The sequence below is a fragment of the Myotis nattereri genome (assembly GCF_964212035.1).
Source record: "Myotis nattereri genome assembly, chromosome: 17".
Taxonomy (NCBI): Eukaryota; Metazoa; Chordata; class Mammalia; order Chiroptera; family Vespertilionidae; genus Myotis; species Myotis nattereri.
The window spans coordinates 12210707-12226264 of record NC_138092.1 but is presented as its reverse complement, the minus strand read 5'-3'; the positions used below and the strand labels follow the sequence as shown (position 1 = coordinate 12226264).

The 15558-nt window shown below is 40.4% G+C and overlaps 1 protein-coding gene across 1 annotated transcript; it reads left to right on the top strand.

The window, feature by feature from the left end:
• Positions 1–4189: 4189 nt before the first annotated feature.
• FBXO43 (F-box protein 43) lies at positions 4190–13961 on the top strand (the record flags this gene model as incomplete). Its single annotated transcript, XM_081111124.1, has 5 exons — positions 4190–5646; positions 8709–8811; positions 10838–10921; positions 12961–13164; positions 13713–13961. The coding sequence occupies exons 1-5, from the start codon at positions 4199–4201 to the stop codon at positions 13959–13961; spliced, it is 2088 nt and encodes a 695-aa protein (XP_080967250.1). The 5' UTR covers positions 4190–4198.
• Between the last annotated feature and the right edge of the window lie 1597 nt (positions 13962–15558).

Sequence of the window (15558 nt, the reverse complement as noted above, 5' to 3'; positions counted from 1 at the left end):
TTCGGGTACACAGGACGCTGCTCCAACCCACTGAGCCACACCGGCCAGGGCTTACATGCCTTTTGAATTGTCGCTTGTCCTTCAAAATCCACCTCACTTTATGAAGTTAGCTCTGCCCCTCACCCCTCTTTCTCTGGGCCACTGCTGTTCCTCTCTTATAGCACTTACACCAGTGAGCCCCTTAGGGGCAGTAACTGTGCCTTACTCCTCTTTGGATTTCCAGTACCCAGACCAGTAATTGGCACATCGTTGGAGCTTAATAATTGTTAGTGAATTTGACTTTATGTCCTTTTGGATGACTAAGGGGCAACAGATGGAGAAATGTCCAGTCGGAGTAGAGTGGTGGCAGCTGCTACTGGCTTAAAAGGAATGACTGAAGCTTTGAAGGAGAGCTATGTTAGCACAGAATGGTACAAGCAAGGAAAAGGCTGAGGTAGGGAATTCCATTTTAGGGACTAGGCAGAGAAAAAGAAGCCAGGAAAAGGAGACTAGGGAGAAGGATGAAGCCTGGTTTATGAAAGGTGCCCAGTAAAATAAGATAAAACATCCCCTTTTAGATGCCTAAAAACCAAGCACAATCCCTGTCTAGAAATACGTACTGTAACCAAGTTAGACCTTTTAGACCATAGACTGCGCATATCTGCACTTCTAACCTAAAAGAGGTCATTCTGTTTGTCACCTGCTTTTCGGACTTGTCTCTGGAACATTTTCCAGTAAATATTCCCCTACATTGTTTTTAATGGCATCCACTATAGGACCTAGAATCCTCTCTACAAAGCTCCCCAAAGTGAGAATGAGGAGAGGAAGAGCCTATCAGATTGGGAAGCCCTCGTGGGCTTTGGGTGGGGAGGAAGGGTAGGCAGGAGAGGACGAGACGCCCGGGGCGAGGGCTGGGGCGGGGCAGATGGAGCGCGGGGCGGAGCAAAGACTGGGACGGGGCCTGCGGGGCGCAGGGTGGCCTGTGGGGGCGGGGCCGGCGGGGCGGGGCAAAGACGGGGGCGGTACCTTCGAGGCGCAGGAGGCCTGCGGGGGCGGAGCCTGAAGGGCACGGGCGGGGCGGGGCGGGGCGGAGCAAAGAGTGGAGCGGGGTCTGAGAGGCGCAGGGAGGCCCGTGGGGGCGGGGCTGAGCAGAGACTGGGGCGGAGGAAGGGGCGGGGCTGAGCAGAGACTGGGGCGGGGCCGGAGGAAGGGGCGGGGCGGACGGTGGGGGCGTAACGGTTACTCGGGGCGGGCAGTTCAAACCGGAGGAGGGAAGCTCAGCGGCCCCACGCGAACCTGGCGTGGGCGTTGCCATAGCGTATCTCCCTGGGGGCGAGGCCACGGCTCCTCCCGGGCGCACCAGGCAGAGCTGCTTCTCTCCCCTCCCGCCCTTCGGCTCGGCTCCCGGCCCCGTGGGTGTGGCGGTACCTTGGTCTCCAGTGGGTGGCAGTGGGGGTCTCAGGGTGTGGGGCCCAGAGGGGGCCTCGGGGCGTCCCTCAGCCCCGCGCCCCACTTTGTTTTCCAGGTGCCGGGAGTAGGGAGCGCCTCGAAGCCGTCCCTTCACTCGCTGGGCTCCAGGTGACACCGCTGGCCCTCGGCCTGTCAGCGGCTCTCCAGGCCGCGGCCGCCCCGCGGGGGAGGGTCAGGAGGGAGGCGGCGGCGAGACCGTTACCAGGCCGCGCGCGCCCAGAGCACCTCGGGGAGGCCGGTCGGCGCCCCGCTCACACTGCGGCCCCAGAAACCCGAATTTGGGGCTTTTCCTCAGTTCCAGCACTAGCTGGAGGAAACAAGGCTGTTACGTTTCCTGTTGTCAGGAAAAGCCGGAGGAAATTTAATGTGCTTTAGGCCTTTCCAAGTGTTAGAAATAACCCCTGCGCCGCACTTAGCTTTCCCTCGACGGTTAGCAGTCACCGGGCTGCTGCCCGTTTCCGTTAGTGATTCTCGCTAAACTCTTCTCTTCAAGCGGCATTCCTCTGACATGAATTTTAAAGGCAAAGGGAGAGATTTTCTTGTGTGGAAACCCACTTAACTTTGGCATCTAAGAGCTCAAGATTTACGGATGGTAAGATTTTCCACTTTATCAGACGAAGGAGATTTGGTTTTAATATAGTTAAGTATTTCATTCTCCTATTTGATAAGTGCTTTTTTTTCTCTCTCTCTCCCTCCTTTCTAAGAGCACAGTAGAGAGAATCGTTCTCAACCCTTTATCAGGAGCCTGGTGTTAAAAACTGAATAATATTGAGGCGGCTTGTTGGATTCATCAGTGAACTGTTGAGTCAGTAAAATTAAGTAAGTCCATAGGAATTCCGTGATCTGGCATGAATAATTTTATTTTTTTAAAGATATTTGTATTGATTTCCGAGAGGAAGGGAGAGGGAGAGAGAGATGGAAACATCAGCGATGAGAGAATCATTGATCGGCCGCCTCCAGCGCGCCCTCTACTGGGAGGGGGGGGGGGGTCAGCACATCCTGCGCATGCGCCCTGCCGGGAACTGAACCCGGAACCCTGCAGTTCGCAGGCCGAGGCTCCGCCCACTGAGCCAAGCCAGCGAGGGCGGGCATGAATAATTTTAAATAATTTAAAAATTAGTTTTGAAGAACCAAGTTTTATTTCAGACTAATGTCAGGATAGTAGAAAGATGACCATGTTGACAACAAGATAGCACGTCTGAGGCAACTTCAAATGTGTAGATGAACAGGAAAAAAATTTAGGAAGTTTTTTTTTTTTCTGTTTATAACAAGTAGCCTATGGGTTGTTCTTTTTATGGAGTAATATTTTTTATTCTTATAAATCTTTATTGTTAAAAGTATTACATATCTCCCCCTTCTCCCACTCCCACTTACCCCTTCTAGCCAGCCTCCCCCGCCCTCCACTTTGTTTTTGACAATTTGCCTCTCAGTTTCCCGAAGGCTAGCACGGTGAGACACCTAGTGGTGAAGTGTAGAATAGTTGCATTTGTTTTAACTTTTTGAAAGGATTCCTTAATTTTGCCAAATGACATGGACGAAACTGTTGATTACCAGAATGAATCTTAGAGAGGGGGGAAACATTCGTGGTTGGGGGTGAAATGTTAAAACATATTCTATTTTATTAATATATTGAAAACAAATTGTTTTAAAATATAATACAAATTCTAGAAAGCAAAAGTTGATAGTCTTGGCTGGTAAGCATGTGCAAAAGAGCAGTGATTCTCAGGATCTAGGGGATCTAGATCATAAAGAAACATGTGAAGTTTGCCAGAAAGAATACAGATTGAGCCAAACCGGTTTGGCTCAGTGTATAGAGCGTCGGCCTGTGGACTGAAGGGTCCCGGGTTTGATTCTGGTCAAGTGCATGTACCTTGGTTGCAGGCACATCCCCAGTAGGAGGTGTGCAGGAGGTGGCTGGTCGATGTTTCTCATCGATGTTTCTAACTCTCTATCCCTCTCCCTTCCTCTCTGTAAAAAATCAAAATATATAAAAAAATATAGGTTGAAAAAGACATACTTTGCCCAGTAATAATGATATAATGATCATTATAAAGAAACCATTTGATTTTGTGGTTAGAATAGCAATTAAAAAAAAAACCACCTCATGCATTCAAATATTTAACTGATATAACTTAGGCATAAATAAATTACTTTCCCATTGCAGTCAAAATATATCTTCTCATGATTTTTTAATAGAGAAAAATTATATTTGATCTGGAGAAAACTTTGAAAGATTAACAGTTATCTTAGTATCCTTTGATTTCTTCCTTTGAGTTAAGATTTAATTTGAGTTTCTAAAAAGAAGGAATGTGATGATACTGTTGGAAAAATTAAGGAGTAAAGTATTTGCTAGTGTCATTCCTTATTAATATATAATTATTGATTCACATTTCTTCTTTAATTTACTTGAAATTTTTATTTGGAATTTCAAGAACATTATAAAGAGTGGATTTCCCACAAATAGTGATATTTTAGTGCTGTTATACTTTAATGCTGTTAAAACCATAAGGTAATAAAATCATGTAAAAATTATGCTGCCAGATTTTTTTCTCCTCAAGTATGGTTCAAGAAACTGTGCATGGTGCTTAGACTATGCATAGTCAAGTAAAAAATAACTTTTTTATTGTTATAAAATTTGTGTTATTATCTGTACTCATCACAAATAGTATATTTTGGTGTAAGTTGTCAGGCTGTGCATTTCAAAGGAAGAATAAAATCTGTTTTCATGTTTTAGAAACAGGTTTTGAAGATGTCAGAAAGGCATTCAGGTCAGGTTGGAACTGGAGTAGGAAATGAGATGGACTCTTCTACTGTCACTATCAAGTACACCGGCTTCAAAGATTTTGATAGTGGCTACAGTGAGTTGTTAAAATCTTACAGCGTTGATAATACATTATTTTTGGTAAAGCAGGAAGATGACCCAACAATAAACTATGAATTTTATGAACCTGTAAGACCGGGCTTAACAGATCCTTTAGAGACCCCTACTAAAAAACAGAGATTTCTCATCTTTAGGAAGAAATCAGCCATACCCCCAGATTTTTGTGAGACTCCTAAACTTGGTGGAAAACGTTATTTACGGCGGCGCAGAAGGCTGGATGTATCTTTCTCTCCTCTGAAGGGAAACTATGAATCAGACAATAGTTCTATAGAAAGTAGTATAAGCGAAGTTCTCAACTTTGAAGAAGATTTTCCAAGCAGTGCTTCAGGTTCTCCAAGGCAAAATAATTTTAGTGCTTTAGTTACTAGCACTTTGAAAACAGAAGAAGCGACTTTAAGCCCTCAAAAATTGAGACTTAATTTTTCTCAACAGAAGACTTCCACAGTTGATGACTCCAAAGATGACTGTAGCCTGTTTGAAGATGAATGTATATCACCAATTCAGGGCAATAATTTTAAAGACTCTATCACCCATGACTTTAGTGATAGTAGTCCATGTGTTAACGATGAGAATACATTTCCCAAACTTCTGGACTCCTCTAGTAGTGGAACAACTTGTGAAACAGATGAGGACATATTTGTGGCTCCAATAAGTAACCTTGTAGCAAATATTAAATTTAAGGCAGGTCAAAGGTTTTTTCCTCAAGTGAGAGGCAATATTTCAACACCTGAAGACAGTGGTTTTAACTCACTTTGCTTGGATAAATCAGAAGATTCTGATTCCCTCTCCGACCAGGAAAGTTCTTTTCAAGAGCTACTTCAGAAACATAAGGGAACTCTCAAAGTGGAGGACACCATAAGAAGGTCAAGGCGCCTTGGAAGGTTGAGAAGATTGTCCACCCTTCGGGAGCAAGGCTCACAGTCTGAGACAGAAGAGGAAAGCCAGATCATCCACTCTGAATCTGAAATAACACCAGCAGCTTCTTCAGACATCTCAGACAGTCAGCCCAGCAGTGACAGTCAGAGTGAGGAACTGATTTTAGGTTTTAATAATTTATCAAACACCCCAGCCTTGCAGTTAGTGCATGAACTCTTTATGAAAAACAAAAAGAGAAGATGCCAGCAAAGTGGTACACGCGAATTCTTAGAAGACAGGGATGAGGCGAAAATAGCTGTACTGCAGTGCGTACTTGCAGGACTGATTGGCAAGAAAATGGGTATAGAAAAACTGGACATCTTAACAGAATTAAAATATAGAAATCTAAAGCATATTCTTGCAGTTGTTTTAGATTCCTTGTCTGCAGAAAGCCTATGCAGGTAAGAAATATTTTTTTTTTCTGAAATAAAAGACTTTTAACATGTTAAGAAATTTAAAAATATGTTTTTATTAATTTTTTAAGAGAGAGAGAATGAGGGAGAGGGATAGAAAGATAAGAAACACTGATGATCGATTGGCTGCCTCCTACATGCCCTGTATTGAGGATCGAACCCAAAACCTGGGTATGTACCCTGACCAGGAATTGAAACACGAACTCTTGGTTTCTGGGTCAATGTTCAACCACTGAGCCACACCAGCTGGGCAACTTTTAAAAATATGTATATCTTTATTGATTTCAGAGAGACAGGGAGAGGGGGAGAGAGATAGAAACATCAATGATGACAGAGAATCATTTATCAGCTCCCTCCTGTAAGCCCCACATTGGACATCGAGCCTGCAACCTGGTCATGCCTGGGAATCAAACCTGTGACCTCTTGGTCCATGGGATGATGTTCAATCCACTGAGCCACACTAGCCAGGCTAAAAGCCTGCTTTAGAAGCAATAATATAGTCTTTGGGATAATGTTCATGTCCCTGTCATTTGGGAGGAGAGTTTATAAAAGTTGTACTTTAGATTTTCAAAATGGCAGGCTTTATTCCATGAAAGTTATTTAATGATTTATTTAATTAGTTCACATCCTGTTGTCTGATTGAAAATTTTAGTAAAGTATAATACTTGGTCAGAAATAATATAAAGCATTATGGTGACTAAGAAATTACAATATACAAAGGATAGCATTTAGTTATTTAAGTTCCAGAGACCAAGGGAATATAGATTATTTCATTTTAATTGCTAACATCAATGGAAATTAATTTGGGGAATTTTAAGGGATTAGAAACTGAAGAATTTGTGATCCCAGAGGTTTCAGTGTATTGAGTGCTGCTATATAACTAAAGAGAAAACCAAGACATTAAGGAGTATTGAGGGTGGGGACTAGGGTTACAAAGACTAAAGTGAGACCCTGTTCATACTGGCAATTTTGAAGAGTCCCAGGACTATCAGAAGACAAGACTCTTGGGAATGCCATAACTTGCAAGGCAGGAAGTCATATGAAACAGGATTTCTTCAAGGTAATGGTTGGGGGAGGACATGCAGGAGAGTTAGTGTACCTCTTTTTGATAGGGATATGTCAAGAGTTTGGTTCATAGAGTCCTTACTGTTTTTATGGCTACACAATTTCTACTAGAGCCCTGCTTCACCTTCCTTGCATAAATTGTAGGCTATTGTAGAGAATTGTAGAATTTCATAACTGGAAGTCTGACATATCTAGTCCAATCCTATATTTTGAAAACGAGGAAACTGAGCTCCGGAGATGTAAAGTTGAGCAGCTAATAATTCAAGGATATAAGGATAGATCTAGATCTACAATTGATCCTCTAATTTTTCTAATCTAGAATTTCTAATCTAGAATTTTCCACAAACTCATTAGGGTGTAAAGCCTTTCCAAATAGACTTGATCAGGAATGTACTTGGTTTGACTCAAGTAGGATAATAAACAGATTAGTGCACATATATGTGTACATCTTTTAAAATGTTCAAATGAGATAATTTGTTTAAAAGTTAAGTGATGGTTGAGATAGATATAGGAATTTTATTTTTATATGCTGGAGTATGACTAGTTAAAATAAAAACTTAAGGTGATGCTTTTGGGTATTCACTTCTGGGAGTAGTTGATACTTAGTCATCTATACTAATAAAAGGGTAATATGCTAATTAAACCGGGTCATCTTCTGGTGTACGACTTTCTTCTGGACAAAGCCATGGTGATGGGGGCCAAGGCAGAGAGGGTAGTTGGGGGTGAGATCAGGCCGGCAGGGGAGGACAGGTAGGGGCAATCAGGCAGGCAGGCAGGCAGGTGAGTGGTTAGGAGCCAGCAGTCCCAGATTATGAGGGGATGTCCGACTGCTGATTTAGGCTCAATCCCAGGGATCAGGCCTAAACCATCAGTCGGACATCACCCAAGGGGTTCCCGATTGGAGAGGGTGCAGGCTGGGCTGAGGGAATCCCCTGCCCCATGCATGAATTTCATGCACTGGGCCACTAGTTGATATATAGAAGCCCAGCGACCATTCTGGTGGAACAACCGGAACGACCAGAACGACCAGTTACTATGACACACACTGAGGGAGCACCACTCAGCCAAAAGCCTGGCTCATGGCTGATGACGCAGTGGCAGTGGCGGGAGCCTCTCTGGCCTCTGTGGCAGTGCTAAGGAGCTGTGAGCCAAGCAGTAAGGAGTGAGCAGGCGGTGGTAAGGAGCAAGCGAGCATTTAGGAGTGAGGGGTCCCAGATTGCGAGAGGCCACAGGCTGGGCTGAGGGAACCCCCACCCCCGCACGAATTTCATGCATTGGACCTCTAGTATTTTAATAATTGCCTTTCCTGCCCAGCCCTTAAAATTTATAGTATTTGTACTGTAGAATGCATGTATAATGTTAGCAGTGTTCATTCTTTTTTTCTTTTTTTTTAAATATATTTTATTGATTTTTTACAGAGAGGAAGGGAGAGAGATAGTCAGAAACATCGATGAGAGAGAAACATCGATCAGCCGCCTCCTGCACATCTCCTACTGGGGATGTGCCCGCAACCAAGGTACATGCCCTTGACCAGAATCGAACCCAGGACCTTTCAGTCCACAGGCCGACGCTCTGTCCACTGAGCCAAACCAGTCAGGGCACAAAAAACCTTTTATGCTATAAATGATAATCATTTGCTGCAAGTCATGTCCAAATTTTCAACCTTAGTATCACATTTGAAATGAAATCCTCTTAATCAGTCTTCCATAGACTTATATTGGCTTTATCTTAAACTGTGTTTTCCCCTTACCATTTATAAAGTAATATTTTATCAACGTAATGCTGACATATATTTAATAGGATTTCTTTATATGGTGAAACCATAAGAAACTGATATAGTTTAAATCACATTTTTAATGTAAATTTTAGGTTTAAAATTTACTGTCCAAAATCTTTAAAAACAGTTTTTCTTATTAATTGCCATATGCAGAAAATGTTAATCTTGTGGTATATATATAATAGAAGGACTGATCTTTTTGTCATAGTGTTTGGAGCGTGAGCAGAAATTGGCGTGAAATTATTGTTCAAAATAAAAAAGCAAATCAGAGGAGGAGATTTTATCTCACACAACTGAAAACAGATGCTAAGGTAATGTATATAATACTTTTCTAAAATGGATTCTAAAATATAAACATCTATTAAACCCATATTGCTGGACAACCAAATTTGATTTTCCTATCTTTTACCCTTTTCCATTTAGTCAACATTCACTCTCAACTCTTTTCTTTTCCCAAACTCTATTTCCTTCTGGACTGTAAGTGGAGTAGATTACCTAGCATCAAGGACATCTTGTTGGGTTTTGTTGTTGTTTAAGTGTATGTGCTGTTAGCAGTATTTGAATACAAGTGATATACTAGATCCTATCAAAATTAGATATTCCTACAGCATTTTTCAGTTTTTTTAGTGGATGGCATGTGCCAGTTGCTTAGAATACAATGGTGAACATTCCTGACATGGTCCCTGCTCTCTTGGAGCTCATGTCTTGTGAGTGATATAGGTAGGGGTGACCAGAGTTAATTCTATGAGAACATTTAAAAGGAATGTTTGATACTTGGGGATCAAGAGAAGGCTTTTCTGAAAAAGTGTATCTCAGCTGAGATATTATAGTGTTCCAGCAAAAGGAATAATATATATGAAGGCCTAGAGGTGAGTGAGCATGGCAGATTATGACTAGTAAAGCATCATAAACTTGTACCTCCTTTGAAGATTTGAGATCCAGCTTTGAAGGTATAAGAAAAATCCTCCTTGCTGTAATAGGCATCTGATGATTCTGGCACCCATCTTTCTTGTATGTTCAGCTTTTAGACCTTTCTTAGGCATCAATACCAAAAGAAAGTGAGAGTTCACCCTTTTATTCTTACCCTAGTAGAAAGTATTTAATAACATATTAAAGGAAATTTCCGATTTTATTAAATACAATAATTGAGATGAAGCATAGCATAAGACAAGAGCACCCAGATACAAATGGGTGAGATTCTCATTACAATGAAATATTAGGGACCTGCTCTGACTTTTTATTTTACTTTGAAGAAAAGTTTTACCATTTTGTCTGTAATGAGTTGCTTTACAACTTATTCATAGCTCCTGGCAACTTACAGCTACAGCTGTTGGCTTTGGGAGCTTATAATAGTGAAGATATTTATTGCCTTCCTAATGCATCTTTTAGAGTGCTGCCCTACATGCTAACGACAGACTTAAAACACACTTTTTTTTTTTTAAGCTAGCACCTATTAATATTAAACTTTAAGCCCCATGTACTCCTTACATATTGTAAGGAAGAAACTTGTGATTGTGTATGGCAACCTTTTAGGTAATTCTAAATAAAATATTATTTTCATAGCCTAGCCACCATTTTTTTAAACCTTGATTTCTTAAAGGACTGTACTTTTTTCCCTTATTGAACTCTTTTTCCTTATTTTGGTTTGCTTTAAAATTTTAAAAAAAATATTTTTATTGATTTCAGAGAGGAAGGGAGAGGGAGAGAGAGATAGGAACATAAATGATGAGAGAGAACTTTCAATTGGCTGCCTCTTGCAGGCCCTCTACTGGGGATCGAGCCCACAACCAGGGCATGTGCCCTTGACTGGAATTGAACCTGGGACCCTTCAATCCACAGGCTGACACACTATCCACTGAGCCAAACCAGCTAGGGCTAAAATTTTTTTTATCAAAGTAAAACAAATACATAAAGTTAAATTGGACAATGAGACTTATAACAAAACACATCCTCCTGCCCTATGCCTTCGGACTCTTGATTCTTACCCCATCAAGACAATCACTTTCAATTCTTCAGTTGTTCCTTCTGACATTTCCAAATAAAACGCCTTAACTGCTATTTTTTTGCATTTTTTTTCTACAGGATTGTCTGTTCTCTAACCTCTCATCACTACTAGCACTATCTACCCACCTCTCTGAATGCTTTTCTCCCTTCCTTCTATCTTAATGAGTTTAATTACACCATTTGGGAGTGAATCAGAATTGTGCACTCACATTATGAAGACTGTTGAGATTATTATGACTTTTTGACAGTTGTAATATGCAGATTTTTTTCTTATATAACTTTTTTTCCCCCCAGAGTTAATAATTGCCCAGTTTCTTTCTTTTTTTTGCTTAGTGTTTCTCTATACAGGTCCCTGATTTCATCTCCTATTATCCACCAGAACTGGAAATCTCCTCTCTGCAAGTCCAAACATATCAGGTATTCTACCTGTTCCTTCTTTTCCTCAGGGACATCCTTCCTGGTGTCCTATGCCCTCTTATTCTAATACGGACTGGATGCTTTCTACCAAACTATCCTAATGTATCATTAACCAAAACAAACATTATGAAACAAAGTTGTTAGACAGTTTTTCTCACACTTGATTAGCATCACTGAAAGCTCCTTATGTGTGCAAATTAGAAGGCACAGACCAGCTATGGGTAATAGGATCTCAATATCATGTTTGCTTTGCAGCAGTGAGAATGAACATTACAATTGGAATACTACACCTTTTCCATTGCATTTCTAAATTTCCTGTATTGTGCACTTTTTTTTATAATCATGGAAATGAACAAACATAAGGTGACTCCACTCTCACATTTAAATGTTTTCTGGTAACATGTTGATGACTGTTTCAGAAAATTTTGATGTTCACAGACATGTGCCTTTGTTAACTGTTTTGCTTTGTACTGTTCAGAGATAATTGCACACATAAATAATTGCTCCAGAACAGGGATTGAACTATTTAATTCACTTGGCACCTTAGGTGTTCCATAATACTTGTTAAATAAATGAACGTTACTTCTGTGGCTGAAAATTGCTTCAAGAACATATCTCTATTCTCTTGGTGCATGCATAATCACTGTGTTTACCAACTTCATAAAAATTCATTGAAATTTTGGTGTGCTATTGTGTCATGTGTTTGTGGCCTAGGCTACAAATCATTTATAGAAATGTAATATAGGGATGTATTGAGTCCTTAAAAAAGTTCAACCGCATTCTAATTTCTGAAAACCAATATTCATCCATTACACTTACGTATATGTTGTTAAACTGTTAATCATGTAATTGACCATGACCAACTAACCTCATTTCCTATATTTATCCTACTGTAATTTCTCATGTTCTAGGTTTCCCCATTGCTAGGAGCCAAAAGTGGCTAAAGAAGACTATCAAGGGAGAGGAAATACAATTATAGTTGGACACATGAGGAAATTTACCTGCAGTTCACTTTATTTTGATAATTGGTTAAGAATGCCAAGTTGTTTTTTAAAAACATATTTTCATAACCAACTTCAACAAAATAGAAGGCTGTAAGGATTACTCATTAAGATATTTCTTGGCTGAATATTTGAGTGCTGTGGGAATCCAATTCAGATAAGAGTATTGCTTTTTATCCCTTTAAAATTATCGAAGCTATTAAAAATTTAATGGAAAAAATGAATCAAGTATTTACAAGTATTGCAAAAAACAGCCAAACAAATTGAGTCTCATAGTCTAATCCCATTATTCTTTTGATATATGGCAAAGGTAAGAACCTTCAAAGAATTTCATGATATCCCATAGCAAACTTTTAAAAGGATTCATCCCCTTCTTAGATTCTGGCTTAAAACAAGTTGGCAAACTCCAGTCTGTGGGCCAAATCCTCACTATCACCCATATTTTTTTTGTTGCTGTTGTTAATTCTCATCTGAGGACATTTTCCCCATTGCCTTTCAGAAAGTGGAAGTGAGGGAGGGCGGGAGGGAGGAGAGGAGAGAGAAACATCAAAAGATTGCCTATCGACTGGTTGCTCCTGCATGCATCCTAACCACAACACAGGTACATGGCGTTGACTGTAAATCGAACCTGCAACCCTTTGGTGCACTGGCTGGCTAATGCTTCAACCACAGAGTCACATCAGCCAGGGCCCATCGCCTCTATTTTTATTTTTTTTTAAATATGCTTTTATTTATTTCAGAGAGGAAGGGAGAGGGAGAAAGGGATATAAACATCAATGATGAGAGACAATCATTGATCGGCTGCCTCTTGCCTGGGTATGTGCCTTGACCTGAATTGAACTATGACTTCTTGGTTCATAGGTCAACACTTAACTGCTAAGCCACACCTGTTGGGCTATTTTCAATTTTCATATATGGATTAGGGAGAAAATTCTAGTTGTGTAAAACCACGTCCAAACATTTAAATAGATGTGCATCAGAAAGCTGTCCTAGAACTTTTGATATTACAGTATTGACTCCTCTTGTCTTTTACCACAGCAGGCTGTATTAAATGTTCAGGATGCTGCTACTCGGTTTCAGCTTTCAAATCGATCAGCTTTAAGATCTGTACAAGCTCAGGCTAGGACACCAAGTTCTCAGAAAGAACAGGTTTCAACATTTTCTCCTTGGGGAGAAGTTTTGACACCTATAGCAAGCTCTTCAATTATTGACTCACATAGTAAACAGGAAGAATATGTTAGGGTAAGTATTATCTTATTAGAAATAAATATTTACAGAGTTGGAAATAAAGTGATTGTCTTCAGTGGTTCTCAACCTTCCTAATGCTGCGACCCTTTAATACAGTTCCTCATGTTGTGGTGACCCCCAACCATAAAATTATTTTTGTTGCTACTTCATAACTGTAATTTTGCTACTGTTATGAATCGTAATGTAAATACCTGATATGCAAGATGTATTTTCATTGTTCGCGACCCGCAGGTTGAGAACCGCTGGTCTATATGAAACTAGAAGATTTAGTGTATATGCTTTTTTTTTTTTTTTAATTAATGTTTCTCTTTCTCCCTTACACTCTAAAGTCAATAAAAAAAAAAAGTGACCATAAATCCAACCAAAAGACCCATGGCCTGTAAAAAGGCAAGGTTAAAAACATGGAAGTTTATTGTAGGACACAGACAATGGAATGTCAGCGCCTGCACATCCATTGGTTCTCACGTCACCCATGATTTGCATTTAAAAATTGCTCCCAGCAAGATTTGATTGATCATGTAGTGTATATGCTTTTACTGCAGGTTGCCAAAACACTTTTTACTGATGAAGCCTTAAAACCTTGCCCGAGGTGCCAATCCCCTGCTAAGTACCAGCCATATAAGAAAAGGGGACTGTGCAGCCGCAGAGCCTGTGGTTTTGACTTTTGTGTGTTATGTTTGTGTGCTTACCATGGGTCTGAAGAATGTAGTAGAAGAGCAGCAAGGCCAAGGAACAGAAAAGATCCTCTTCCTGGAAGTGCCCAGAGTAAGCGGAATTTAAAACGCCTCTAAAGAGACTTTAAATATAAAAGAAGCATTCCCCCAAGCAACATTTAGTCTGACTTAAAATTATGGATATTTTGAAAGCATGCAAAATTTCCCATTAATGACAGGTGATGATTTATTTGCTATTTTGTTTATATTATAATCCATGTCATTGTATGTTTTCTTTAAGGTAGTAACTTTAGAAACAATTTTATTTTACTATGTCACTTTTACCCATTTTAATAACTTAGTGTTTTTAAATAAAGAATTTCATGTTATCATTTATATGTATTTAACTGTTTCATGTAATATTTAAAGATTGTGCATTTCATCACTATGTGTTGAAATGATCTCAATCACTTTTTAAAATAGTTTTCCAAATAATATTAACATTTTTGAACTTGAGATAGATGGTCTTATAGATTTGGAAAATGAGTATTTGACTGAAATGAAATATAAATAAAATGTTTCAGAAGTTCTATTGAATTTATTATTTCAAGCTTTCTCTTAATTTGGTGAGTGTTCTATTTGGGCAGACTTCTGGTTAAATAAAATGTATTTAATATTAGAGAGAACCAAGATGGCGACCTAAGTAAATGCCTGTACTCACTGACTCCCACAACCACATCTAAAGTACAACTAAAATACAGAACAACATCATTTAGAACCACCTAAAAGCTGACTGAATGGAAGTCCCACAACTAGAGAAGTAAAGAAGAAAGCATACTGAGACGGGTAAGAGGGGTGGAGGGGGCAAAGACGGCTGGACCGGCATCCATGTGTGGCGTTTTTTCAATCAGGAGGGAGCTAGTCTCTGCAGAGGCCGCCGGTGAGGAGCAAGACCCCCATCCCAGGCTCCCAGAGCTGGGAAGAGAAATCCCCGTATTTATGGGCTATAAAAACCAGTGGGGATTGGGACTTAGTAACAGAGGCTGCTGGAGACCCAGGTACTCCTTTTACTTTATTTTTTAATATATTTTTATTGATTTCAGATAGGAAGGGGGAGGTAGAGAGAGATAGAAACATCAATGATGAGAGAGAATTATTGATTGGCCGCATCGGCACACCCCCTACTGGGGATTGAGCCTGAAACCTGGGCATGTGCCCCTGACCGGAATCAAACCTGGGACCCTTCAATCCACAGGCCGACACTCTATCCACTGAGCCAAACCAGCTAGGGCCCAGGTGCTCCTTTTAAAGGGCTGGCCCATGAACTGAACTTATAACGTTCCTCTTCCTCTGAGTAGTACATTGTATATATCTACCACAACTTCTTTATCCAATTCTCTATTGAAGGACACTTTGGTTGTCTCCATTATACATTAAAAAAAAATTTTTTTTTAATTGATTTCAGAGAGGAAGGGAGAGGGAGAGAGAGAGAGATAGGAACATCAATGATGAGAGAGAATCATTGATCAGCTGCTTCCTTCACACCCCCTATCAAGAATCAAACCTGCAACCCAGGCATGTGCCCTGACCGGGAATTGAACCATGACCTCCTGGCTCATAGGTGGATGCTCAACCACTGAGCACTACCGGCTGTGCTGTTATACATTATTTCAATAAGACCATTTTGAAGTGTGAATTAGATACGGATATATTTGGAAAAATCTTCCCTAAATTT